The sequence below is a fragment of the Rhinoraja longicauda genome, chromosome 25, assembly GCF_053455715.1.
Source record: "Rhinoraja longicauda isolate Sanriku21f chromosome 25, sRhiLon1.1, whole genome shotgun sequence".
Taxonomy (NCBI): Eukaryota; Metazoa; Chordata; class Chondrichthyes; order Rajiformes; family Arhynchobatidae; genus Rhinoraja; species Rhinoraja longicauda.
The window spans coordinates 20,411,504-20,439,212 of NC_135977.1; the positions used below are offsets into that span (position 1 = coordinate 20,411,504).

Consider the following 27,709-nt stretch of genomic DNA (forward strand, 5'->3'; position numbering starts at 1 on the left):
TCTTCACCACCCTATCCACATGAGATTCCACCTTCAGGGAACAATGCACAGTTATTCCCAGATCCCTCTGTTCCACTGCATTCTCAATTCCCTACCATTTACCCTGTACGTCCTATTTTGATTTGTCCTACCAAAATGCAGCACCTCACACTTATCAGCATTAAACTCCATCTGCCATCTTTCAGCCCACCCTTCCAAAAGGCCCAAGTCTCTCTGTAGACTTTGAAACTCTACAGAGAAAGTTAAGAAAATAACTGCAGATTCTTCAGTCTGAAGAAGGGTCTCGACCCGAAACTTCACCCATTCGTTCTCTCCTGAGATGCTGCCTGACCTGCTGAGTTACTCCAGCATTTTGTGAAATAAATACCTTAGTTGAAGTTAATGTTGTGCGGTGTACAAGTTAGTTATTCTTGAGCCTGGTGGTCATTATTTTCTGACTCCTGTACCGTCTTCCCGAAGGCAGGAGTGAAATGAGAGCGTGGCCAGGGTGGAGTGGGTCTTTGATGATATTGGCTGCTTCAAGCAGCACCTCCTTTTATGTACCAATCAAAAATTTCATTGGATTAACTAAAGTTAGCTGTGTCTCTTAGTTTAATTAAAATATCAAATTATCTGTAGACACAGTCCAGATTTAAAAGAAAAATGGTTTGGAGGTGAGTGCTAGGTTCAATTTGATTTATAGAGGTGGATCTGGGAGGGAAATTCAACTCACGGTTGTCAATTGTGCATCTCGGAGAGGACGATGAGATTGTTTCACCAGTGTGCGTGCGGCATCACTCTGGCAATGTAGGAGGCCCAGGAACACTTGCACACGGTCCACCAAGGCCTACCGAATCTCCCGGTTGTAAACCATTTTAACTCCCCTTCCTATTCCCGTACTGACCATTCTGTCCTGGGTCTCCTGCCATTGCCACACACAAACTGGAGGAGCAGCACCTCATATTCTGCTTGGGTAGCTTACAACCCAACGGTATGAACGTTGAATTCTCCAATTTTTAGTAACCTCTAACAACCCCCCCGTGCCCAACCTGAACATCACCTATCCATGTTCTCCAGAGATGTTGCCTGACCCGCTGAGTTACTCCAGCACTTTGCGTCTCTTTTTCACTCGTGACATCCTATTGGTCTATTCTTTTATTAGTGGAGTTTTAGGCATTGCACTGCAGACTTTAGAGATAAGGTGTGGAAATGCCCTTCAGCCCTGACCATCCATCAGCCCGTACACCAACACTATCCTGCACACTAGGGACAATTTTACGATTTCCAGAAACCAATTAACCTATAATGCTGTATGTCTTTGGAGTGTGGAAGAACGTTTGAACTCCGTACAGACTGCACCCGCAGTCAGAATTGAACCAGGGTCTTGGGCACTGTCAGGCAGCAACTCTACTGCTGCTCCACTGTGCCACCCTGAACCTTTAAGCAAGGCGACTATTAATTGCCTATTCCTAATTGGTAGGAGTTGGTACATTTCCTTCTTGGACGGCATTAGTCCTTCTGGTGAAGGTTTTGTGGAATTGGGGAAGGAGGTCTAGGATTTAGAGCAGAGACGATGAAGAAATATTAAGATATTTCCAAGTAACAATGGGTGGCAACCTTGCTGGTGGTTCCACGTTCCTGAAGCCCCTTGTCCATGCTGGTGGAGGTCATGTCCAGCTGCATTGATTATGTCAATGCTACACAATGCAGTCATTGTGCGCCGGTGGTAAAGAGAGGGAATCAGCTTTCACCCGCTGACAAGAGAGGTGCCGTGGTAGTCTGGCGGGCTGTCCTCTACCGAGCTAAGATCAGGTGCCAGCTCTCGTACACCTCCTCCTACTTACCCCTGGACCACGCAGAAGAGCACCAGGCCATTGTCTCTCAGACCATCTCTGACTTTATCACTTTCCGGCTGTCTGCCCTCCATAGCCTCCAACATTATCGTTCCCCACCCCCGCGCGGCTTGGTTTTACCTTCTTCCCAAAACAAAAAGCTGAAGAAGGGTTCAGACGCCAAACGTCACCCACCCTTTTTCTCCAGAGATGCTGCCTGACCCGCTGTAACTCCAGCACTTTGTGTCTAGCTTTCATTCAACCCAGTTTTAGTAACATGCAGAAAAATAAATGCTTGTCATCCTTAAAGATAGATCTGCAACCTCTTTAGCCCCATCAAAGCATTGGCATGAATAGCATTGACATATTTTACATTAGACTCTCCAGTAAACCATTTACTAAATGAATCTGCAAGAAAACGCATATAGGAATGAACTGCAGATGCTGGTTTATACCGAAGATAGACACAAAATGCCAACGGGCCAGGCAGAATCTCTAGAGAAAATGGAAGGGTGACATTTTGGATTAGAACCCTTCGGTCTGAAGAAAACTATCTAACTATCTGCAAGAAAACGCCGTCCCTAAACTAGCACTAATTGGAATAAAACCCACGGCCCACGAGAAATGAAACAGTGATTGAAATGCTACCAGGTTGAATTGTGAGCTTGAGGGCATTGTATTGGAACACAATGCCTACACTCTATCTGATAATAACACTGGGTGAGCAGAATGGAAAAACATCTCTCAGCCCAGGGAGCTTCCAGCCTGAAGAGTTCAGTCATTCGTAGAATACAGTGACCTCAGAGCTTCCTCTAGTTGTGTTCATGCCCCCCATGTCTGCCCCCCTGAGGTTGTTTATGTCCTTAGTTCAAACTCCTTGTGTCAGAGGTGATATGTGTAGAAAAGACACAAGGACGTGCTTGCGTACAACTCGCTAAAGGAGGGGGGAAGCTTTGGGCTCGGCCTCTTGTGATTGACTGGTCACAGGTTCCAGACTAACACCTGACAAACACCTGACTAATTCCAGACTAACACCTGACAAATTTCAACAGGTGACCGTGTGGAAGACACAGTGGCACACGGCTGGCGGAGCTGCTGCCTCACAGCACCAGAGACCCGGGTTCGAAACGTCACCTATCCCTGTTCTCCAGAGATGCTGCCTGACCCACTGAGTTACCCCAGCACTTTATGTCTTTATACAGGAGACACGGGTGTGCGAGAGAGCGCGATCAATGAGATCAAAATTTCTCATAAAGTAAATAACAAACTGTGAAATGGCACAGCCTGAGATTGTACCGATGGCCTGGCCATGCCAAAGTAAAGATAAATCATGAGTAGTTTGGCTGCTCGGTCCTGGGCCAGGTGTTACATGGTCAACAGGCTGAAACTGGGAACGAGGTAAATAAATTATCCCACGAAGAAAACATGAGAATATCTTGAGAGGAATAATGATTCATAACTACGACCTTTTAATTAAGTTGTAAATCTTTTATGAATGACAGGGCATTATTTTTTTCTGCTTTTACCATTGTGCTGACTTGGCTTCTCAACACTGTTGGCTGAATTACAACAACAATAAAGCAATAACAGAGTATTGACCTGAAAATTAACCCTTCCCCTTTCCACCAAAGCTGTCTCGCCTTCCGAGCACTTCCAGAATTTTACATTGTGTTTCCTATTATTTTCGATCTCTAGAGCTTTGCACAATTTTAGCATTAACTGTGTAATATCGGATGCAGGAGGTACAATAAGCAAAGGCAGATGTCATGAGAAACGGATGGAGTATCAGGGGCAAAATTCAAAGTGCTGGAGGAACTCAGTGGGTCAGGCAGCATCTGTGGAAGAAAATCGGGTCGGGATCCTTCTTCAGACTGAGGGAGAAAGCTGGCAAAGAGGGGCGAGGGAAAAGGGTGGGGTAGAGGCTGGCAAGTGACGTGTGGGGGGAGGTTGAGGAGAGGAGGGGTGAATGGGAGATGGGTGGAGATAGTAACAAATGCTGGCGGCTGAGAACTATATTCTGCACTCTGTATCTTCCCTTTTGCTCTATCCATTGTACTTGAGTTTGTCCTTATAGTATTTATGTATGGAGTATATGATCTGTTTGGACAGCATGCCAATCAAAAATTTTCACTGTACCTCGATACGCATGACAATAATAAACCTAGATCTTAATGTAAAGTTCTTGGCTATCGAAGGTCATCATCAGGCTCTTGAACACCACACAACACTAACATCGCAAGTATGATCTTCTATGAACTGTGTCTTTGTTCATATATGGTTACCTAGTATTATGTTTAATAATTCATAGCATTTTTGATTAGTATAGATTATCTGTGTGTTGTTGCATTTACAGACCCACTAAGCTGCAGCAAGCAAGAATTTCATTGTTCAGTGTTGTCAGTACATATGACAAGTAAACACTCATGAGGTGAAGTGAAGAAAAGAAGTGTGTCACAAAAGGACACAAAGTGCTGATGTAACTCAGCGGGCCAGACAGCATCTCTGGAGAACATGGATAGGTGACGTTTAGGGTTGAGACCCTTCTTCAGACTGATTGTAGGAGGGGAGGAGAAAGCTGGAAAAGGGGAGAGGGGGAACCAAGCATGGCAGCTAATAGATCAACACAGGCCAGGGGGGATTTGTGAAGGTGGTGGTTGGATCAAAGGCCAGTGATAGGAACAATAGGTGTGAGACAGGTTCAGAGTTGTAGATTGTGAAGCGTGGGGCAGGAAGGTAGCGGGAGGGGGCTGGGGGGGGAAGAGATAGGTGGGAGTCCAGGTGGGGCCCAGTGGAGAGAGGAGGGGGGGAAGAGAGTGGAAGTGTGAGGGTGAAAAGAGGGGGGGAAGAGGGGAGGAGTGGGGGGGGGGGGGAGAGAGGGGAGTGGGGGGGGGGGGAGAGAGGGGAGTGGGGGGGGAAGAGAGGGGGAGGTGGGGGGGAAGAGAGGGGAGTGGGGGGAGAGGGGGAAGAGAGGGAGGGGGGAGTGGGGGGGGGTGGGGAGAGGGGGAGGGGGGGGAGAGGTGGGGTAGTGTGGGGGGGGGAAAGAGAAGGGGGAAGTGGGGAAGAGGGGGGTGGGGGAGGAGAGGGGGGTGGTGGGGGGGGGAGAGTGGGGGGGGGGGGGAGAAGAGTGGGGGGGGAAGAAGAGTGGGGGGGGGGGGGGGGAGAGTGTGGGGGGGGGAGAGACAGGGTTAGTTAGAGGTTACCTAAAATTGGAGAATTTGAGTTGGCAGACGTGGAATCAGATAAGGAGCAAGGATGGGGAGTGAAATATAGAATCGGAGGAAGGATGTTGATGATCAGGGGCTTGGTGCACGTTGTCACAGTTCAGGCCACACTAAATGAGGTGGGAGGGGATCACCACGTGTGCCTCTCTCCAACAAACTCTCCCCCTAATTGTTTTGCTCCCGATTCTGGAGATCTTGATTGGTCCAGTAAATTGGATGTAGTGGTTTGGCCCAGGAATTTTAACGAGCAAGGTCGAGCAGCTCGTTATAAGCGCCTGGTGGTCTTGTTGCACTCAGTTGCACTCAGTAAGTAGCCTGCCCTGCTGAGAAGAAGATGATGATGTCGGTGGTGAGTGTAACGTTGCTGATGGTGGTCGCTGTGATGGGGCAGCTGCAAACAGGTGGGTTGGTTGGTGCCTGTTGACTTGCAGGGAGCTTTGAATTTTGTGTGTTTTTTTTTTTTTTTCCACCTTTGCCTCTTTTTTTCCCCCTCCAGACCTTCCGCCCGGTATCACCTACTCCTGCGGTAACTTCACCCTGACGGTGTTTGTATCCAGAGACGCGTTGGCCGGCGCTCCAGCCTCTGGTCTGCGGCTGGGGAACTGCCCGGCCTCGGACACCAGCTCTCCCCGAGGTCTCCTCTTCCAGTATGGGCTGCAGGACTGCGGTGCAGTGCGGCTGGTGGGTCTAACACTCTGCTCTCGCTCAAACTCCGCCTTGTGGCCCCACTCCTGGTCACTTTTTTTTTAAATTCTCTCCTTTTCTCTTCCCCCCCCCCCCTCCCCCCCCCCTCCCCTCCCCCTCCCCCCCCCCTCCCCCCCCCCTCCCCCCTCCCTCAGACGACCGGCAAGGAGGTAACTTTCTCAAACTACCTGAAGTTTGGCGATGGGATGAAAGTATTCAGCGTTCGCCTGGAATGCATCTACCCAGTGTAAGGATCCGGCATTGTAAATAGCATATTTGCCTCGGTCTTAGTCGTACAATGTGGGAACTGGCCATTCGGTCCAACTTGCACGTTCTTACCAACATGCCCATCTACACTGGTCCCACTTTCCTGCGTTTGTGCCCATATCCCTTTGAACCTACCCATATATCAGTCCAGTGGCCAATCTAAGCTTTCCATTTGAAAATGGACTAAAGTAATGAGATAAATTCTAAGTTGCAAAGTGATAACACTCAATCCTGTTTTAATTGAATGTTTTGTGCTTTGGTCTCTGCATTTAAGCCAAAATTGCAATGTTTAGTTCCTGCCACTGAAGCCTCTTGCATAAGTTGTTTCTTCTCTCTTCAGGAATGAGGTACCAATATCTCTGACAACCATTCCAACAACTGGGGTTCTAGCTGGAGATGGCAACCTGATCTTTTCCATGATGATAATGACTGGTAAGAATTTGTCCATGAACATGCTGGCTTGTGGTGATGCTTGCACCTTGTAGTGTGTGACACTTGGTTCTATTTTTCTATGTATCTCTTCTTTCCACACTCTCTCTTACACTGACGACATGGCCTCTTGGTCCTTCTGTAAGCTAGGATGCTGCCTGATTCACCTTTACCCCCTTGGACATTAGACTTTGTCTCTGGAGCTGGTGTTACAATGCTGAACTATTCTGTACTCTGTACTTTTCCCTTTTGCTTGGTCTATGTGCTTGAGTTTGACTTGATTGTATTTGGGTATAGTATTACCTAATCTGAATGGATAGTATACAAAACAGCTTTTCACTATCTCCATACATATGACAATAATAAACCTAAGGTTCTTGAACTAACATGACTCACAGCAAATATGATCTATGGACCATTCTTGGTTATGCTACCCATCCCCTTTGCTCCTCCCATTGCACTCTTGTTTAGCTTCATTATTATATTTGTATCTGATTTGATAACCTGCAAAACAAAGTTTTCATTATCTTGGTACATGTGGTGATAAACCTAAACCTGTGCTGTATTATCTTTACCTGGTTTACCTGTTGTCCAAGTGGCACTTATTTCATGGCCAATTAATGTTTCAATCTTGACCAAATTAAAATATTTTTCAAAGCTGGCTGTGCTTGGGTGGTGTTCAAAGTTTAGCCACGTTTCTTATCTTTGTAGATTGTTCCTCATTATAAATCCTTGCTTTGGAATGCCTGTCCCAATTTGCAAGATTGAAGTTAATGTGATTGTGGTCTATGGTTGCACAGGGACTGTTAATGAGCAGCAGCCCTGCACAAAGCCATGTGACAAAGTCAACTTTGTACAAAGATGTGCACAGTAACTTGCTTTGCCAGGAGACCTTGTACTCTAATACCATGGATTGCATGGAGCTGAGCCCTTTAAAATGTATCAAAATCTGACAAACAATGCTGTGTGGTGGTGGGGGGGGCGATGACAAACTATGGACAATTGACAATTTGGGTTAAAGACCATTCATTGCCATGGCACAGTGGTAGAGTTACTGCCTTGCAGTGCCAGAGACCTGTATTTGATCCTGACTAGGTGCTGTCTGCATGGAGTTTTTGCATTTTTGCTGTGACCTGTGTGCTTTCTTGGGTTTCCTCCCACACTCGATGTGTGGATTTGTGGGCTGATTGGCTTGGTTACATTGTCCCTAGTGTGTGTAGGATAGTGTTAATGTGTGTGGGATCAATAGTCAGCATGGACTCTGGGCCAAAAGGTGTGTTTTCATGCTGTATCTCTAAACTAAAATTGGAACAAAGAGTGGGGATAAATGGGTCCCTTTCGGAATGGGAGGCAGTGACCAGTGGGGTACCGCAAGGTTCGGTGCTGGGACCCCAGCTATTTACGATATACATTAATGACTTAGACGAAGGGATTAAAAGTACCATTAGCAAATTTGCAGATGATACTAAGCTGGGGGGTAGTGTGAATTGTGAGGAAGATGCAATAAGGCTGCAGGGTGACTTGGACAGGTTGTGTGAGTGGGCGGATACATGGCAGATGCAGTTTAATGTAGATAAGTGTGAGGTTATTCACTTTGGAAGTAAGAATAGAAAGGCAGATTATTATCTGAATGGTGTCAAGTTAGGAGGAGGGGGAGTTCAACGAGATCTGGGTGTCCTAGTGCATCAGTCAATGAAAGGAAGCATGCAGGTACAGCAGGCAGTGAAGAAAGCCAATGGAATGTTGGCCTTCGTAACAAGAGGAGTTGAGTATAGGAGCAAAGAGGTCCTTCTACAGTTGTACCGGGCCCTGGTGAGACCGCACCTGGAGTACTGTGTGCAGTTTTGGTCTCCAAATTTGAGGAAGGATATTCTTGCTATGGAGGGCGTGCAGCGTAGGTTCACTAGGTTAATTCCCGGAATGGCGGGACTGTCGTATGTTGAAAGGCTGGAGCGATTGGGCTTGTATACACTGGAATTTAGAAGGATGAGGGGGGATCTTATTGAAACATAAGATAATTAGGGGATTGGACACATTAGAGGCAGGAAACATGTTCCCAATGTTGGGGGAGTCCAGAACAAGGGGCCACAGTTTAAGAATAAGGGGTAGGCCATTTAGAACAGAGATGAGGAAGAACTTTTTCAGTCGGAGAGTGGTGAAGGTGTGGAATTCTCTGCCTCAGAAGGCAGTGGAGGCCAGTTCGTTGGATGCTTTCAAGAGAGCTGGATAGAGCTCTTGAGGATAGCGGAGTGAGGGGGTATGGGGAGAAGGCAGGAACGGGGTACTGATTGAGAGTGATCAGCCATGATCGCATTGAATAGCGGTGCTGGCTCGAAGGGCTGAATGGCCTACTCCTGCACCTATTGTCTATTGTCTATTGTATTTTTCTAATGCAGGTGGATGGAATAGACAGAATCTGATGGATGGGCCATGGTTGATGTTGGTTTATTCCAATGGAATAGTGTTCCTGTTCTCTGCAGATACTTTACAGTAAAGAGTAATTTACTTTGGACTTTACTTTGGATCTTTCCAACACTTGTACAAGCAGAGCTGAATTGTCAACGTTGAGAGAGGGGAGGAAAATCTTACTTTAAATGGTTGAGTCTGGCCACACTTACTAATGGAAACATTTGTCTTGACTGTTTGAACAGTAACTATTTCATCTGGCTAGACCTAGCCTGTATAAATCTAGGCTGATCCTTTGTGTGAGATGGAGAACAAACACCAACAATTGCATCATCCTAATGGTATGACATTTGCTGTAGATGATTGGACTGCTCAGCGACCAAATTCCCTCTTCTTCTTGGGAACTTCAATTAACCTGGAAGCCTCTGTTGTGGCCATGTATCATCAGGCCCTCCGTCTCTATGTACAGGACTGCATTGCCACACCAACAAGCTCACTGGCCATGTCTCCAGAGAATTATACCATCATAACCAATCATGGGTAAGGATAAAGAGTTTGTTAGTTGGGGAGTGTCAACTTGACTGTAGATTAAACATGTTCTCCCATTCTGTAGATGTCTTGTTGATGGAAAAACTGGAAATTCCAAGTATTTGCCCAGGCAAGATGGCACAGTCCTTCAATTTGTTGTGCAGGCATTCAAATTCCTCAGTCTGGAGGATGCTGAAGTGAGTTAATATTTTTTATTTGCAAATCATGAAAGTGTAATGACCACTCCATTAGTCCAAATAAGTGGTAGTGTTTGTGGTATTGTACTAAAATGTATGTCTACCACGATTAAAACACCTCTGGTGGAACTCTGAGTTGGGCAGCATCTGAAGAGGGAATGAACAGACAATACTTCAGGTTGGGACCCTTCAGTCGTGACTCAAAACATCACCTGTCCACTTCCTTTACAGATGCTACCAGATTTGAGTTCCTCCAGCATTTTTTCCTCAAGATGCCAGCATCTTCAGATTCTTGTGTCTCCACCTTAAACTAGTTGTAACTATTTTAAAAATTATCTGCAACTTTAAAGCATTGTTGATTTGTGACTTCTACAAATAACTGGAAGCATTTCTTGATGGAAGTACACAAGTTAAATCTGAAATCATTCCTAATAAAGTTGTATGTACAGCTGAATTTGATGTGATACCTGATGAATTTGACACACTACACTTGCATTTTACAGATTTTTATACACTGCAAGGTCAAGGTATGGGACCCTAGTGGGGATGATCTTGTGCATAAAGCATGCTCATTTGACCAGCAAACACAAAGGTAACACTTTCCATTAACTCGTGCACCTTTTTTCCTAAAGCTCTGACCCAAAACCTAGTTAACATTTAACGTTACACTTTGGAGTAAAGCAAATGCTTTCTTATTATGCCCCACGTTAATGATTGTATCTTGGCTTTGAATTCTATTGTAACCTCAAGAGATAGTTCCCATCCCCAGAGTTGACAAAGTTCACTAAGATCTAACCATTGTCATTTGATACTGACCATCCTGACTTTGTTCTCTTTAGTTGGCAGCTACTGGATGCCCCGTTACAAAGTTCCTTGTGTGACTGCTGTAATTCAATCTGCCAATCTCGCCATAAACGAGCCACAGGTAATATTCCCACTTCTGATATCTGCTTGGGTAATACCTTTTCTTGGTGTTACAACCCTTTTTTTTCTTTCTTTCTTGTTTAGAGCCAGAAACTAGTGTTGGCCATGTAATCAAAGTGGGTCCCATGAGAATTCTCAGTAAACAACATGGATCCACACCTTTGGGTAAGAAACCAGATTTAAAGTTATTGTGGCAGTTTAACATTAAGTGCTTTGTCCAATCTAATGATCTATTGTAATACCGAGTAAGGTATTTATTAGATTAATAAAACTAATGGAACAGTACAGGCCCTTCAGCCCACAATTGGTGCGGCACGGTGGCGCAGCGGTAGAGTTGCTGCCTTACAGCGAATGCAGCGCCGGGGACTCTGGTTCGATCCTGACTACGGGTACTGTACTGTATGGAGTTTGTACGTTCTCCCCGTGACCTGCGTGGGTTTTCTCCAAGATCTTTGGTTTCCTCCCACACTCCAAAGACGTACAGGTTTGTAGGTTAATTGGCTGGGCAAATGTAAAAATTGTCCCTAGTGGGTGTAGGATAGTGTTAATGTGCGGGGATCGCTGGGCGGCTCGGACCCGGTGGGCCGAAGGGCCTGTTTCTGCGCTGTATCTCTAAATCTAAATATCTGTGCCAAACATAATGCCGTCCCACTTGTCCATATCCCTCCATTCATCATATCCATACACCTCTCCATAGGTCTCTTAAATGTCACTATATCTGCCACCCTCTTTATTTTAAAAAAAAAACTTGCCCTTCCTATCTCTAAACTTTGCTCCTCTTGCCTTAAAGCTATGCCTCCAAGTACTTGATTGTTTCTTTTCTGACTGTCTCCCCTAATGTCTCATAATTTTATTCTTCTATCAAGTCTCTCCACAACCTTGGTTGTTCAAGAGAAAACGATGCCAGGCTTTCCAACCTCTTGCTGCAGCTAATGTCCCCATATCCAGCCCCTTCTGGTAAACCTCTCCCTTTCCAAAGCGGCCATATTTCCTGTAATAAGCCTTTGATAATACATCAAAACTTATATGTAGCGCGTTAACATTTTTTTGACTTTTTTTCTTTTGCAGAAAATCAAAGGGTTATGCTCCTGGCAACACCCCTGTTGGCTTGTTTTTTGGGAATGGTTTTTCTGTTCCTGTACAAATGGAAGATCAGGAATGTGCACCACAGCTGTTGAAGTGGCAAAGGCCAGATTACAAAAGCTGAATTAGTCCAACTGGATCCCAACTGCTTGATGTTGGTGCTTAACTTGAATAAAGTTACATTTTGCAGACATAGTTTTCAACTTTGGTTTTGTTCAATCTCTAAATTAATACTCGGAGCAGGCAATGAACTTGGCACTTTAGAAGTTTAGAGTTCTAACTTCAAAGGCCCGATTTACTGAACAGTGAATTTTAAGTCTACCCATTTGCAACTAAATTTGCTTAATATTGGATTTCCTTAAAATTCTCATGAGTTTAAATATTTACTTTTAAAGGTTTGATCAGCTATTGATTACTTGATCATGCCTATCCCCAGACCATGACCCCACCAAACAGCAGACCACTGCTACGTGTATACCAAGCGATCTGACCTCTAAGCTGTGTCCCAACTTCCTGCTTCTATCTCTTGCCCAAGATATACCAACGGGACCATCGTGATGAACCTACTGTATCTGCATACTCTCACCCCACTGAACTATTTTCTTGTACCTTGACTATCTACCCTTCCCACCCTCATCCAGGCCACCTACACGTGCCCTCTACCACTTTGTCAACTACCAATCCTCTTGCATGCCTGCCCTCTTCCACTTCCTTGCTATGGAAGGCAAACCTTTGACACTTCCATCCCCATGAGGAAGCTCTTGCTTCCTGCAACAAAGATCCAACCAGATTCCCTCCTCCACATCCATCTGGCAGATCCCATTACCCTGAACTTCTCGTTTTAATTCCTTACACTTTCTAGAAATCAAAGCTGTGATGATGGGCCAGTTTATGTTTAACTGTCCTTGTTCTAAATCTCTGGTACCACTCCATTTATACATTGCATCAACTGCACTGTTGGTATTTCTGCCACCTATGCCAAATGTATAAGTTTTCAGCTTTGCTACTAACTTCTACTGTTCTCAGATTCAGTTGAACTCTTTCTTGATCTGTCTCCATCTCGAGAAACTATCTGTTGACACTTGTTGTAAACACACTGATCTGTGGCGATCATGACTGCTCGTCTTCCCACCCTGCTTTGGATGCCACCCTTTCTAGTTTGTTTCTGCTGCACTTGTGTTCTTAAGATGAAGCCTTCCCTTCCACGACCTATTCTGGGAAAACCTGGTGGTTTCCCTTCCACTGAGGGAGTGGAGTCTCACTTCCTGGACTTTGATTCTCTGCTAGTGTTTTCTCTGTTCTTTTCCCTCCCATCCCCAACCATGGGAGGTGCACTTGTGCCTCCATCTCACTTGTCAATATCCAGGGATCAGGTAAGGCTAAGGCTTGCATGCACCTTCTCCAACCTTGTCTGCTGCATTGGGTGCTCCTTGTATGATCTCCTTGATCAGGACAGTGTAGAATAGGTGATGAGTTTGCAGAGCACCTGTACACTGCCCACAATGGCCAACCCAAGCTAGTTGTGTCTCATCCATTCCCCCATTGGACTGCCCATCCTGGCAGAAGAGGCCAAGGACAAAGCCCAGTGCAATCTGAAAGAACACCTCCCTCCTTAGTCTGCAACCCACATGCATGAATATTGAATCTTCCAATTTCAGGTAGCCCTTGCCTCCTGTCTTCCCCTCCTGATCCTCATTCTACCTACCTACTACTCGTACACTTCATCCACCAGATCCACTCCCCATCTGCTCATCTCTCCTAAAAATGATTCCCATAATTGTCCTACCCAGCTTGTGTAGCTTTTGTATACCTGCTCATCATCCTCCATCCTGTTTCCTTCTACTGCTTTCATCTACCCATCTCTCTCCCAATTTCACTCTCCCATCTGTCCAGTGTTGGTGTGATTCAGTAGGTCAAGCAGCATCTCTGGAGAACATGAATGAATGACATTTTGGGTCGGGACCATTCAGATTAATTGAGGGGGTTTCTGACCTGAAACATCAGCTATCCATGTTTGCAATGCTGCCTGACCTGAGTTAATCCTGCATTTTTTTTTGTAAACCAGCATCCGCAGTTCCTTGTTTTTTCCATCTATCCAGATCCTGCTTGACCCGTTCAGATAGTATCGTATTTTGGTGTTAGCTATTGATGTTTTACTAATTTTAAAAAGTACAGGTCCACATCGTTGCAGTCAGACCAGGCTGTTTTTATGGAAAAGGTAATGGTAGTTTGAGGTGAGACCGTGTTCTCCAATCAGAAGCATTTCATTGTCTTTCTGGCAATGCTGCCTGACCTGAATGTATCTAGCATCTAGTTTTATTTCTTCAATACAACAGCCTAGTTTTACATAAACATGCTCCCATTTGTGCCGACATTCATCCCAGTTCCTTTCCATCCCACTCCTCAGTAAAGGAATGCTTTGCCACTGCTGTTACTTTACGAATGGGCACAAGTAAATTCAGATTTTTGTTTACAAAAACAGTGCTGGAGTACTCGAACACTTTTTTTTGGCTGTGCTATTGCCCTCTGGCCATGACTGAACAGCCTGTTTGGTATAACATGTACATTTTGGCACAGGATCAGTGACAAGGACTTCTAAGGAAGCCACGCATTAGTTTGGGTAAATGCCACAGATGTTGTCTGACCCACATGCACTGATTTTGATTCCAGCATCTGCAGTTCCTTGTCTCCCTGTATTACACATTACCTGAAAATAGTTGCGACCATCAATAAAGGTACTTGACTCATGAGTAGGAAAATTGTTGTTATGTAGGTTAATTGGCTGGGTAAATGTAAAAATTGTCCCTAGTGGGTGTAGGATAGTGTTGATGTGCGGGGATCGTTGGGCGGCACGGACTTGGAGGGCCGAAAAGGCCTGTTTCCGGCTGTATATATATGATATGATAAAATAACTGCAGATGCTGGTTCAAATCGAAGGTAGACACAAAATGCTGGATTAACACAGCGGGTCAGGCAGCATTTCGGGAGAGAAGGAATGGGTGACGTTTCGGGTCGAGGCCCTGTCTGAAGAAGGGTCTCGACCCGAAACATCACCCACTCCTCCCCTGAGATGCTGTCTGACCCGCTGAGTTACTCCAGCATTTTGTGTCTACCTGCTACCCGACTCGTGAAGTAGCTTGGAGATGGCAGATTTTCCGCAGCTGCTTTCTTTCCAAAAGCATCCACTCCCTAAACATAAGCAAGGATGTACACAATGCTGAGGCAAGTCAGGCAGCATATTTGGAGAAAATGAATAGGTGGTTTTGGGCTGAGATCCTCCTTCAGGCATCTTCATTACAGGAACAAGAGCTGTAAATGGAAAATGTATGTAGTTGAGCCTTTAGTACTAAACTGATTGCTCATAGCATAACTTTTTTTCTGGTCAGTTAAGTCATTAACATGTAGAAAACTGCAGATTCTGGTTTATACTGAAGACAAACACTGTGCTGGAATAATGCTGGAGCAAGTCGGGCAGCACTTCAACACTTTAGGTACAGACAAACTATGTTAGATAACGTTTTTATTGCATACCTACTCAAGAATGAGATATTAAAATCTTGACTATGGATAGAAAGGGTTTAAGGAGCTATGGACCCAATGCAGGTAAATGGGACCAGCCCAACAAACCTTGGATAGAGTGGATGCAGGGAAGATGTTTTGTAGTAGTAGGAGAGTCTAGGACCAGAGGGCACAGCCTCAGAATAAAGGGATGTACCTTTAGAAAGGTGAGGAATTTCTTTAGCCAGAGAGTGGTGAATCTGTGGAATTCATTTCCACAGATGGCAGTGCAGGCTAACATTGAGTATTTTTGGCAATCCAGCAAGTTGCTAAACACTTGCTGGTGTGTCGGTAGGATGGGTAGTGCATCAAAACCATCCTTTTCTCAAATGAAAATGGGCAGGGATATCAGTTTGCGCAAGAGACCAATGTTTTAGATGGAAGACAAAACTCTAAATCATACCAATAGGAGCTAATACAAGTTGGTGTATCTAACCACATTCCTTGCTGGGTAAAGAACATTTCCTCAACTAAATAGGACAGATATTGTCGTCGTCTGAAAATCCAATATAGGAGGCCACCAAGAGTCCAAAGAAGAGTCCTGATCCAAAATGTCACATCCATATTTTCCAGCAATAGCTGCTGTTTGACCCTCTGAGTTACTACCATTTGCCTTTCTTCTTAATCCACATATAATTGTTTCTTCCCCACTGCCTTTAAGCAACCTGTGGCTTCTGGCTTATACTGCTGTTCGGATCTATGATTTCGCCAAGGAAGGTGCATGTTACAGAGTAGATTTCTCCAGCCACTGAGGTATATTCCTTACAATTTTATTGTGGTATGAAGGGTAAGCTGGTTCCTCATGACCAGTGCATACCATGCAGAGGTCAATGGCAGATCAGAAACTGTCCATTTCCATTTTACCACAGTGTCACAATTTGTGCATAGTTTCCACTTTGTGATTAAATTGTGCACTTAAGTGGTAATCTTCTATCAGTACAGTTGGAGGCTTGCTTTTCAGCATACCTTGTGAAAGTATCATGAACATTAGAAGTTATAGTCTGTGGATTGCTTAAAGGAACAGGTTGGTTAATGTAAAAGGATCGTAGAAAAATACTGAACTATCTCGCCAGAGAGCTGATATCAGTATTTCCTCTTAATGGAAAACAGCTTGTTAAATTTCCTGAACTAAATATAATGATTTGAAAACACAATTTAATTACAACCGTTTAAACAAGTTGCCTCACACAGAGTTGTTCTACATTTCCAGGGAACAAACAAAATGGCTAACTTTTTTTTAAACTTTGAATTGATCCGCACTTGGCAGAGGTAGGGATACATCTGAAGTGTCAGAGAAGAGATCGTATAAAACTTTGACATGGATATGTGGAAAGTAAATTCTGCCAATTATTTGTTTAAATAGTTCAAAGTAACCAAATCTATACGTCCCATTATATTGTTATACAAGCATGATACCTTTTTAAATAGAACATGTCTTTCTACATAGTTATTCACCCATTGATAATTATTTTCTCCAAGTATACATTGGCAAGGCACATTTTGTTATACTTTGGTAGTGGACGTCCACTATATAAACAAGCACCTGACTCTTGATTTCTAAAGGTGGGGTTTCACCTCTGGTCCATTCTTTGAAAAATGGAGACCAGGCTCCACAGTTGGAGAACAATTCATTGCCTTGCAATGGTATTTAAAGCTCCTGTGTATATCAATCTTCATGTTCCAATTCCCGTATTGCAAAGGCTCCCGTTGGCTTTTGTTATGGCTTGTGTTGTCGTTCTGTTTCATACAACTTTCGTAACGTGGAATCCAAAAGAAAATCCACAGACCTGCAAGGATTAAGAGGAATGTTTTTTAATAAAACAGGAAGAAGCCTTGCTGTAAATATTGGTACCATCTTGTATACTCACCTAATGCATTGCTTTCTTATAAGACTTATCTCTTTAACATTCTGCAGGGATGACACCGAACAACAGGGCAGCGCAGCTGGTAAAGTTGCTGCCTCACAGCACCAGATACTCTGGTGAGATCCTGACTGTGCTCTCTCTAAGGAGTTAAGGTTCTCCCTGTTTCATCCGAGTACTCCAGTTTCCTCCCCATCCCAAACACGTGCAGGTTTGAAGGTTAATTTACCTTTATAAACTGTCCTTAGTGTGTAGGGAGTGGGTGAGAAAGTAGGATAACGTAGAACTAGAACTAATGTGAACAGGTGATTGATATTCAGTGGGCAAGGTTCCATGCTGTATCTTTCAATTCAATAGTTTCTCCAAACAAAATCTCTCATTGAAATTTTTGTAAACCAGCATCTGCAGTTCCTTGCTTCTACTTAGACAGCTATTTAGTGGATTGTTAGCTCAAATTACATGTGGAAACCTTACAGTAAAAGATAAAATATGATAATCGTACAGAGAATGTGGGGTTCTGTTCACCCACACTTATTGCGGAGGTTAAGCTTTCTTTTAAACTTGAGCAAAACAGATTGCTGGAGGAACTCAACGGGTAAGGTAGCATCTGATGAGGGAATGGATAAGTGCCGTTTCAGGTCAGAACCATTCTTCCCACTGGTAGTAGAGGAGGAGAAAGTTAGAAAAGAGATGAGAGTGTGGGCAAAGCCTGGCAAGTGATGGGTGGATACAGGTCTGGAAGTTTAATTTAATAATAATAATAATAATAATACATTTTATTTATATAGCGCTTTTCATATACTCAAAGACGCTTTACAGAGATTTTGAGATACAGCGATAGTTTATTTTAGAGATACAGCGTGGAAATGGGCCCTTTGGCCCACTGGGTCCACGCTGACCAACAATCCCTGCACATTTACACTATCCTACACCCACTAGGGACAATTTTTACATTTATCAAGCCAATTTACCTACAAACCTGTACGTCTTTGGAGCGTGGGAGGAAACCCACGCAGGTCACAGGGAGAACGTACAAACTCCATATAGGCTGCACCCGTGGTCGGGATCGAACCCGGATCTCTGGCGCTGCATTTGCTGTAAGGCAGCAACTCTACAGCTGCGCCACCGTGTGAAAGCTAGGTGAAGTAAAACACAAAGTCTAGAGATGAAGTGGTCGACGAGAGTGTGGGGAACCACTGAGGGGGAGGGGGAAGAACAATGGAGGACTCGGCGTGGGTACTTTGTAACTTTATCAGTGCTGTATGTGGCGACTATTTGCATACCTTGGGTATGCAAGCAAAGAATTTCACTGTGCCTTGTCACATGTGACCATAAAGTATTCCGTTCCAGTCAAAAGGGATGTCAGATAAGGAGAGAAGAGGAGTGAAATGTAAAGCCAGAGGGAGAGTTGGGGATGGAGGGGGATAAAAGAGAAATTAAGGACTCGGGGATGGGAGATGAGCCTACGAAGGAGGGGAAAGGTGCAGGGTGACTGGGATGGTGGGAGATAGTGGGATAAACCACTGTTAAACTTCATGTCTTTGGTCTTTAGTTTTCATTCTCCTGAACAAACGTACAAGCATGTCCCCAGTGTCGATGGTTAATGAGCCTATCGGCATTCGCACTGTCGTTACATTAGCTCAATGATTAGCTCCACTGAGACTACTTGTTTAGAGAATCCTTAACAAGATAAAAGATAGAGGAAAATGGACTACCTCTGAACACAGAAAATGGGGTGCCGTGTCCTGATTCCTTGATCAAAAGATTTTCAAAGCTCTACCTTGAAGGTTAACTCAATGCATACCAGATACCAAGAAATGTGGGAAAGTAAAAGTAAAATCAGTCAGGGGTGTAAATAATCCCAGGAAACTGAACCTGAAGCAATGTTAAAAGCAGGGCAGGCATTCTCCACTGTAAAGCACCTACTTGGGTCCCTACAATTTTTTGCTCCTCTCCAGAGTTTAGGTTCTGCATCATGTGAACTCCACCAAAACGCTGAGCTGTTGATCAGTGCTCAACCATATTACGCAAGTGTTAGATAGAGTCGGGCGGCACGGTAGCGCAACGGTAGAGTTGCTGCTTTACAGCGAATGCAGCGCCGGGGACTCAGGTTCGATCCTGACTACGGGCGCTGTACTGTAAGGAGTTTGTACGTTCTCCCCGTGACCTGCGTGGGTTTCCTCCCACACTCCAAAGACATACGGGTATGTAGGTTAATTTGACTGGGTAAATGTAAAAAAAGTGTCCCTAGTGTGTGTAGGATAGTGTTAATGTGCGGGGATCGCTGGGCGGCGCGGACTTGGTGGGCCGAAAAGGCCTGTTTCCGCGCTGTATATATATAAGTGTTAGATAGAGCTCTAGGGGCTAGTGGAATTAAGGGATATGGGGAGAAGGCAGGCACAGGTTACTGATTGTGGATGATCTGCCATGATCACAATGAATGGTGGTGCTGGCTCGAAGGCAAAATGGCCTCCTCCACCTATTTTCTATACAGGAAGGATGTTGCCACAGAACTTGAGGGCCTGAGTTTTTGGGAGAGGTTAGGCAGGCTAGGAGTTTATTCCTTGGAGTGCAGGAGGCTGAGGAGTGATCTTATAGAGGTGTATAAAATCATGCGAGGAATAGATCGGGTAGATGCACTGAGTCTCTTGCCCAGAGTAGAATAAAATGCACTGAATCTTTTAACCAGAATAGGGGAATCAATAACCAAAGGACATAGACTTAAAAGGACACAAAGTGCTGAAGTAGTTCAGATCAGGTAGCATATCTGGAAAACAGCATTTTATGCCCTCTTGTGTAAACCAGCATCTGCAGTTGTCTGTTTCGATGCAAGTTTAATGTGAGAGGGGAAAGATTTAATAGCAACACGAGGGGCAAACTTTCCCACACCAGTGGGTGGTGGGCATATGGAACAAGTGCCAGAGGGGATAGTTGAGCCAGGTACTACAACAACATTTAAAAGACATTTAGACAGGTACATGGATAGGATAGTTTTAGAGGGATATGGGCGAAACGCGGGCACGTGGGACTAGTATAGATGGGGCATGCTGGTCACCGTGGGCAAGTTGGGGTGAAGGGCCCGATACCGTGCAGTGTGACTCTGACATGCTCTTACCTATCAATGGGGGTTATGATGACCGGAATGGCGGACAGCCCGATGGCAGTGGTTGTCCACTTTCTCATGGGCAGAGGCCACCTCGTGGTTTTCCCCAGGAGGAACAGGGACGCTGCACACAGTCGGTTGATCGTGAGCCCTGGAATTGCCACCGACGCCAGGGCCTGCCAGATGAAAGTGTCCACCACCGCCACACCCACCCTCATGGTCTTTCCAGGCCCATCACCATGATCCTGGGGAGGGGAACAGAGAGCATGATCAGCATCAGAAACAATGTCTTCAATTAGTGTGGTTTATTTGAGTCTGAAGAAGGGTTCCGACCCGAAACGTCACCTATACCTTTTCTTCAGAGTTGCTGCCTGACTCACTGAACTACTCCAGCACTTTGTGTCTGTCTTTGGTGTAAACCAGCGGTCTCCAAACTGTGGTCCGCGGGCCACATCTGGCCTGCCACGAGATCTTATCCGGCCCGCAGCAAGCACGTTCCGTGCTGTGGGTTCTGTGGTAGCGTGGGAACTTTTGTTTTTTAGCGGCCTATATGATTGGTGGTTTATTGTCACGTGTGCACTGCAGAGTGGAATTTTTTCAGCATAGATCACACGTGCACGAGTCACCACCATATTTTGGCACCGTTTACAAAAGTCCAAAGTCGGGTCCGTGCACTGGATGTACTGGAGCGGCTCCTCCTCCGTCGCCCTCGACTGGCTTGGCCTGTCCCTCTACTCGCCCGACCGACCGCCTGGGTGTCCAGGGGGAAAACCCTTCTGCAGCCGACCTTGCAGGCCCTTGCATTACCCCTCTCCTACTGGCCCACTCATCACGTCCGTCATCGCCAGCGGCTCCCTCCTCTTCGGTTCTCCAAACTGTTCTTCAGGGCCGATCTCGGCAGTTTCCGAACTTACACGTCAGGTAGGCTGTCAAGTTGAGGGCTTGTATGCAGCTGCCGACTTAATAATAATTTAAAAGTTTAATGATTTCTTAGCAGAGTGCCCACCCGTGAGTCACTGCGACGGTGACACCCATGTGGTCACTCTGCCATTATATCATATGATATTTCTATACTGTCTGCTTGCCCACTAGAGGTCACTATATTTTTTCTGTTTTATAAATAATTGTATACCTACAGTATATATATATATTCCAATATTTCAAGCTCTTTTTAAAAATTGAATATAATTTATTTGTTGCCATATAAACCTCATTAAATTTATAAGACTGACATTTCTTTATTTTTTCCTGCGGCCCACACATGTGCCAAATATATAACGTGGCCCTCATGCTGAAAGGTTTGGTGGCCTTTGGTGTAAACCAACATCTGCAGTTCCTTCCTACATGCTTTTATTTGGGGCAGGTTTAAGTTTATTACTATCACGAGCATCAAGGTACAGTGAAAAGCTTTGTTTCGCATGCGATGCAAACAACAAGTAAACCATACATGAATACAATCAGCTCAAGCTCAAGTACAACAGGAAGAGCAAAGGGGAAGATAATGAGTGCAGAATATAGTTCTCAGCATTGTAGCACATCAGTTCCAGAGACAAATAAATCCATCGAAATTACAGAATAGCAAAAGGCCTGGATAGTCGATGTGGAGAGGATGTTTCCACTAGTGGGAGAGTCTAGGACCAGGGGGGCACAATCTCAGCATAAAATGGATGTAACTTTAGAATGGAGATGAGGAGGTCTTTAGCCAAAGGGTAGTGAATCTGTGGAATTCATTGCCACAGACAGTTGTGGAGGCCAAGTCATTGGGTATTGTTAAAGCAGAGATTAACAGGTTTTTGATTAGCAAGGGTGTCAAAGGTTATGGGCAGAAGGCAGGAGAATGGGGTTGAGAGGGAAAGATAGATTAGCCATGATTAAATGGCGGAGTAGACTCAAAGGGCCGATTGGCCTAATTCTGCTTCTATGACATGTGAACATGAACAAAGTCCAATATGCTCAATGGGGTAGAGGTGAATCGGACTGTACCCTAGCATACAGAAGGACCGTTCAGAAGCCTGAGAGAGGGGAAGTGATGTTCCCAAATCAGGTGATGCGCGCTTTCAAGCTTCTGTACCTTCTGCCAGTTGGGAGCAGAGAGAAGCGGGAATGACTAGGGTGGGGCAAGTTTTTGATTGTATCGGATGCTTTTCCGAGGCAACCTGTAGATGGAGTCGGTGGTGGGGAAACATACCAGGGTCCAATAGAAAACTGGAGACCTATAGAACAAATGATAGGTGGAAAGAGAGCAGGAGACCCAGTAACGTAATGAGTAAGCCAGCTATTGAACCAATTGAGATCTATGGTGATACAGCTCAGGGATGAGCTGCAGAGTGTGAAACTCTAGGCCTATACTCACCAGTAGTGGACCTGTTGTGTCTCAGTTTGAAGCATCTAAGTAGCACTCAATCAGAAAATCCTGATAGATGCATGTGGACATCCAAATCTAAAACAGCATACTGATGAAAGTTAGAATGTAGAGGGGTGTACAACAGGAACAGGCCCTTCGGCCCACAATGTCTGTGCTGTCAGCCTGTTACAAGTGGCACAGGGTCGGTACTCACAGCAGCCGCCTTCCTTCCTTTGTCCACTGCATCAGCCGTCACATAAGCAGTTGATATCCCGTAACTGGCCCAGACCACGCCCACAGGGACCAGTGCCCGGAATGCCTCACCAACCTCGTTGGCATATCCTTAAATCAAAGAGAAGACAATAAGCTTTTTGCTGCAATGAACAGTTCCATTTGTCCGTCTAAATACAACTTGCCTCAGCATCATACAGCATTGAAACAGGGCTATTCGGCCCTTTGTGTCCTTACTAAACATTATGCCAGTCTAAACTAATCCCACTTGCCCGCATTAATTCTATACCCCTCTATGCTCTGCTCATTCAAGCACCTGTCTAGATGCCTTTTAAATGTTGTAACTATTCCTGTCTCAACCACCATTTCTGGCAGAACATTCTAGATACCAACTACTCTGTGTGGAAAATGTACTCTGCCATCCTCTTGAAACCGGATCACTTAAAACTATGCTCTCTAATTTTAGATGCCTTTATCACAGGAAACAGACTCTGACTGTCCTATCTATGCCCCTCACAGTTTTATATATTTCTATCATGTTACCTCTCAGCCTCCTTTGCTCTCGGGAAAACAGACCCAGCCCATCCAATCTCTCCTTCTCACTCACTTTGTTTAGATGTGATTAGCAGACGGACAATCTCTCCGTATCATTGGACCCTACGCCCACTCAGGTCATGTACTGTAACCATGGTAGCACATGGGACATGGACCTCTGAGATGACATGATCATTTTCAAAGACACCACCAACACTCCCTACCCATTTATAAACCTCCTAAACGTTGCATAGAACTGGAATATTATATCAGCAATTTTTAGCAAAATTGGATTGAAATAAACTCCATTTTGCCATAAAGCAAGAGGGTCATAGTCATTCAGCACTGAAATAGGCCCTTCGGCCCAATGTTCCCATGCTGACCAACATGCCTCATCTCTGCTAACGCCACCTGCCTGGATTTGGCCCATATCTTCTTTCCTATCTCTCTATCCTTAACCTTTACTACCTGTGCATCTGTCAAAATTATTGTAAATGTTGTTATAGTAGCTGCCTCAACTACCCTCTCTGGCAGCTTATTACACACACCCATCATCCTCTCTGTGGGGGTAACAAAAATCCCCTTCAGATTCCCATTAAATATTTCCCCTCTCACCTTAAACCTATTCCCTCTGGCTCTTGATTCTCCTACTCTGGGTAATTGACTTTGCTACAGAAAAGGAAGGTGATGCAAGCTGATCTGGAGGAGGAAAAAAAAGCAAAGTGATGTAAATGATTTCTAACCCTTCCCATATTTAGGAATACAATTTTTTGTTATGATTAGAGTTCTATATTTTCATAACATTTTAGAGCTCCAAGGTTCCCTCGGGAATTTTCACTCGAAGGCATCTTGTGCCTCAGCAGAACTGTGAGCTTTGTGCTTGTCACTCCAGGAACCTCAGCCAGCCATGGTGCAGTAATGTCACTGGCTCCCCGGACTCCATTTTACTCGACGGTACAAAATTCTGTTCATCCAGGAGTAACTATTCGGATAGAAACAGTACCTCACACTAAACACAGCCAAAGGTCAGTTTCTTGATGAAGATAAACAACTTAATTCAGAAACTAGAATGAATTCCAAAGGGGGAATGCTTGAAATACTCAGCAGCCTTGGAAAGCACAAATGAGTGACTTGCAGCATATGTTTTAATATTCCCATCTGTTGTTTATAAGGTGCTAAATACTAAACAGATCAAGACACTTCTACAATGTTGGGTGGCACAGTGGTACAGCTGGTGGAGCTGCTGCCTCACAATGCTAAAGACCCAGGTTTGATCCTGACTTTAGAGATACAGCGCAGAAACGGGTCCTTCCACCCACTGAGCCCGCAGCGACCAGCAATCACGCAGTGCACACCAGCAATATTCTACACACTCGGGCCAATTTACAATTTTACCAAAGCCAATTAACCTACAAACCTGTATGTCTTTGGAGTGCAGGAAGAAGCTGGAGCACCTAGAGAAAACCTACATGGTCACAGGGAGAATGTACAAATTCCATACAGACGGCACGCAATAGTCAGGATTGAACCAGGGTCTCTGGCACTGCAAGGCAGCAACTCTACCTCTGCACCACTGTACCACCCAACCTCTAACCTCGGATGCTGTCTGAGTGGAGTTTGCACGTTCTCCATGTGACCCTTTGGGTTCCTCCAGGTGCTCCAGTTTCCACCCACATCCCAGACATTCAGGTTTGTTGGTTAATTGGCCACTGTAAAATTTGCCCTCGTGTGTAGGGAGTGGATGGTTGGTGTGGACTCCGTGGGCCAAGGGGCCTGTTTCCTTGCTGTATCTTTAGACTAAACTAATATAAACTGCTGATTTGAAGTAACTGGCTGGGATAAGGGGGAAATATGAACTAGTTTTGATATTTGCTTCAACCCATTGCAAGGGGAATGTAATCAATCAAGGCCACTTTTTCTTTGCAGAGGGTGTACTGCACAGGATACTAAAGTTTTATCTACTTTTTAATGTTGTTATAGTAGCTGCCTCAATTATCTCCTCCAGCAGCTCATACCATAAACTCACTGCCCTTTCCAGTCTTTCTTGAACAACCAGATTTTATTGCACAAAACACAAAAACTGTATAGAGGTGTACAAGATCATGAGAGGAATAGATAGGGTACATGCACAAAGTCTTTTACCCAGAGTAGGGGAATCAAGAACCAGAGGACATGGATTTAAGGTGAGGGGGGTTAGATTTAATAGGAACTGGAGGGACAACTTTTTTTTTTACACAAAGGGTGATGGGTGTATGGAACGAGCTGCCGGAGGAGGTAGTTGAGGCAGGTACTATCGTTGCATTTCTTAAGAAACATTTGGACAGGTACATGGATGGGTTTAAAAGGATACGTGTTTAAAAGGATATGGGTTTAAAAGGCAGGCAGGTGGGGCTACTGTAGATGGGGCATGTTGGTCGGCGAGGGAAAGTTGGGCTGAAGGGATAACCACTGCGCGAGATAACCACTTATGAGGTGTTTACGCAGTAATCAGCCAGAACCAGAAGGGCCTGTTTCCACGCTGCACGATGAAGAGCTGGAGTAACTCAGCAGGTCAGGCAGCATTTGTGGAGGAACTGAGTAGGCAATGTTTCAGGTCGAAACCCTTGTTCAGAAGAATTTTAGAACTCAGCTGTCCCGCTAAGTTACTCCAGCTTTTTGTGTCTATCTGAAGAATTTTATTAGCATTAAGGAGATGTTAAAAACAGACCATTTTGGTCCTGCAGATCAATGGGGTGGAGGGAGCAAGACGGATGGGCTTCTGGGTGGGGCAGCCAAGTGCAAACGTTTGGTGAATCCTGATCTTGTGAATCATATAGTACAGAAACACCGCCCAACAAAAACCAAGAGAACTGAAACTCCAGAGAAACTATTGCAAAGAGCAAGTTAACTGACAGTTCATAAAATTATGTTGTTATAGTAGCTGCCTCAATTATCTCCTCCAGCAGCTCATTCCATAAGCACAGAAGCAGGCCCTTTGGCCCATCTTATCCATGTTGGCTAGTCCCCTTTGCCCATAACCCTTCCTATTCCATATATCTGGGTCTGTGGCTTTTTAAAGTTGTAATTGTATCCACCTCCATAGCTTCCTCTACCAAATTATTCCATACAAGGACGACCCTCTGAGTGAAAAGGTTGCCCTTGAGGCCCCTTTTAATTTTCTCCACTCTCACCACAAACTAGTGCCACCTAGTATTAGAATCCTCCACCCTGGGGAACAGACTTAAATATTCACTTTATCCATATCCCTCATGATCTTGTACACCTCAATAAGATTACCCCTCAGCCTCCTACCCTAAAAACAAATCCCAGCCTATCTGATCTCTCCCCATAACTCAAGCCCAGGTAATATCCTGGCAAATCTCTGCACCCTTTCCAACATAATGACATCCTTTGACAGTGATGGATGCTCATACAGTCGTACAACACGGACACAGGCCCTTCGGTCCAACTTGTCCATGCTAATCAAGACGTCCTATCTACGCTAGTGCTGTTTAGAATCACAGAACAGTATGAAAACAGGCCCTTCAGTCCAATTTGCCAATGCCGACCAAGATGCCCATCTACACTAATCCCACCTGCCCGCATTTGGCCCATATCCCTTCGGAACCTTTCCTATCCATGTAGCAGTCCAAATTTCTTTAAAATGTTGTTATAGTACTCGCCTCAACTACCGCCTCTAGTAGCTCGTTCCTTCTACCCACACAGCCCTCTCTGTGTGAAATAAAGCTGTCCCTCTGGTTCCTATTAAATCCTACCCCTCACCCCTTAACCCCATGTTCTCTGGTGCTTGATTCCCACACTTTGCCCGCGTTCGGCCCATATCCTGAATCTAAACCTTTCCTACTATCCATGTATAGGGAGGGGCCTTTGGATTGCGTGTGTGGTTATTTAAACCATGTTTGGTAATGGCGCACGGGACTCTGTGCCATTCCTCGTCTGGTTTGGGTCTCGTATTGCACGCAGCATTGCACTCATTACACATGAATAATTTAATTGAGCGATGTGGAGGTTTAAGAGGGATCATTGTATGCCGGTGTGTGAAATAATGAACCAGGGCAGGGGCCCGGGCCCGACCACGACCACGACCACGACCACGGGTGATATCTTCACTCAAGGTCGTATTATAACGAGTAAAAGACTTGGGTGGTGAAAGATATAATTAGGATGGTTAGAGACGGGAGTGGGGAAGCTCCAGACTCACGGCAGCTTCGGGGGGTCTCTTACCCAGTAATCGGACCCAGGTGTCCCGGTAGATGTCGACTGTCTTCTCGCTGGCCGCAGGCGCAGGGGCTCCCATCCCGCTCCCGCTTCCGGCTCCCGGCTCCCGCTTCCGCTCCCGGCTCCCGCTTCCGCCTCCCGCTTCCGCTCCCGCTCCCGCTCCCGCCACCGCTCCCGGCCTTCACCTCAGGCCTGGCTCTTTCCCTGCCTCCCACCAGTTAACGTCAGCTCCCGCAGTCCAGCTGAGTCATAGCGATATGACGCCGGGGATTGACACCCAACCCTTGGCCCTTGGCCCACGCCGCCCTC

At 45.3% G+C, this 27,709-nt stretch overlaps 2 protein-coding genes across 2 annotated transcripts in view; one reads left to right on the forward strand and one right to left on the reverse strand.

The window, feature by feature from the left end:
• LOC144605905 (zona pellucida sperm-binding protein 3-like) overlaps window positions 1–11,688 on the forward strand; it is a 13,965-nt gene extending 2,277 nt beyond the window's left edge. The window contains exons 2-10 of the mRNA XM_078421561.1: window positions 5,529–5,713; window positions 5,872–5,963; window positions 6,324–6,415; window positions 9,178–9,358; window positions 9,432–9,543; window positions 10,047–10,135; window positions 10,383–10,468; window positions 10,552–10,632; window positions 11,536–11,688. Of these exons, the coding sequence (XP_078277687.1) occupies window positions 5,923–5,963; window positions 6,324–6,415; window positions 9,178–9,358; window positions 9,432–9,543; window positions 10,047–10,135; window positions 10,383–10,468; window positions 10,552–10,632; window positions 11,536–11,645 (792 nt within the window). The 5' untranslated portion in view covers window positions 5,529–5,713; window positions 5,872–5,922 and the 3' untranslated portion in view covers window positions 11,646–11,688. The remainder of the gene's footprint in view (window positions 1–5,528; window positions 5,714–5,871; window positions 5,964–6,323; window positions 6,416–9,177; window positions 9,359–9,431; window positions 9,544–10,046; window positions 10,136–10,382; window positions 10,469–10,551; window positions 10,633–11,535) is intronic.
• Window positions 11,689–14,599: 2,911 nt separating this feature from the next.
• mtfp1 (mitochondrial fission process 1) lies at window positions 14,600–27,629 on the reverse strand. The gene is made up of 4 exons (XM_078421562.1): window positions 27,407–27,629; window positions 22,632–22,759; window positions 20,086–20,318; window positions 14,600–16,895 (listed from the first exon to the last, which is right to left on the reverse strand). The coding sequence occupies exons 1-4, from the start codon at window positions 27,477–27,479 to the stop codon at window positions 16,826–16,828; spliced, it is 504 nt and encodes a 167-aa protein (XP_078277688.1). The 5' UTR covers window positions 27,480–27,629; the 3' UTR covers window positions 14,600–16,825.
• Window positions 27,630–27,709: the final 80 nt, after the last annotated feature.

Coding starts and splice junctions, on each gene's coding strand:
- mtfp1 (XM_078421562.1), bottom strand. CDS start 27,479: ATGGGAGCCCCTGCGCCTGCGGCCAGCGAGAAGACAGTCGACATCTAC. Junction 22,760..27,406: donor CACCTGGGTCCGATTACTGG/GTAAGAGACCCC, acceptor CTTTGATTTAAG/GATATGCCAACGAGGTTGGT. Junction 20,319..22,631: donor AAGGAAGGAAGGCGGCTGCT/GTGAGTACCGAC, acceptor TCCCCTCCCCAG/GATCATGGTGATGGGCCTGG.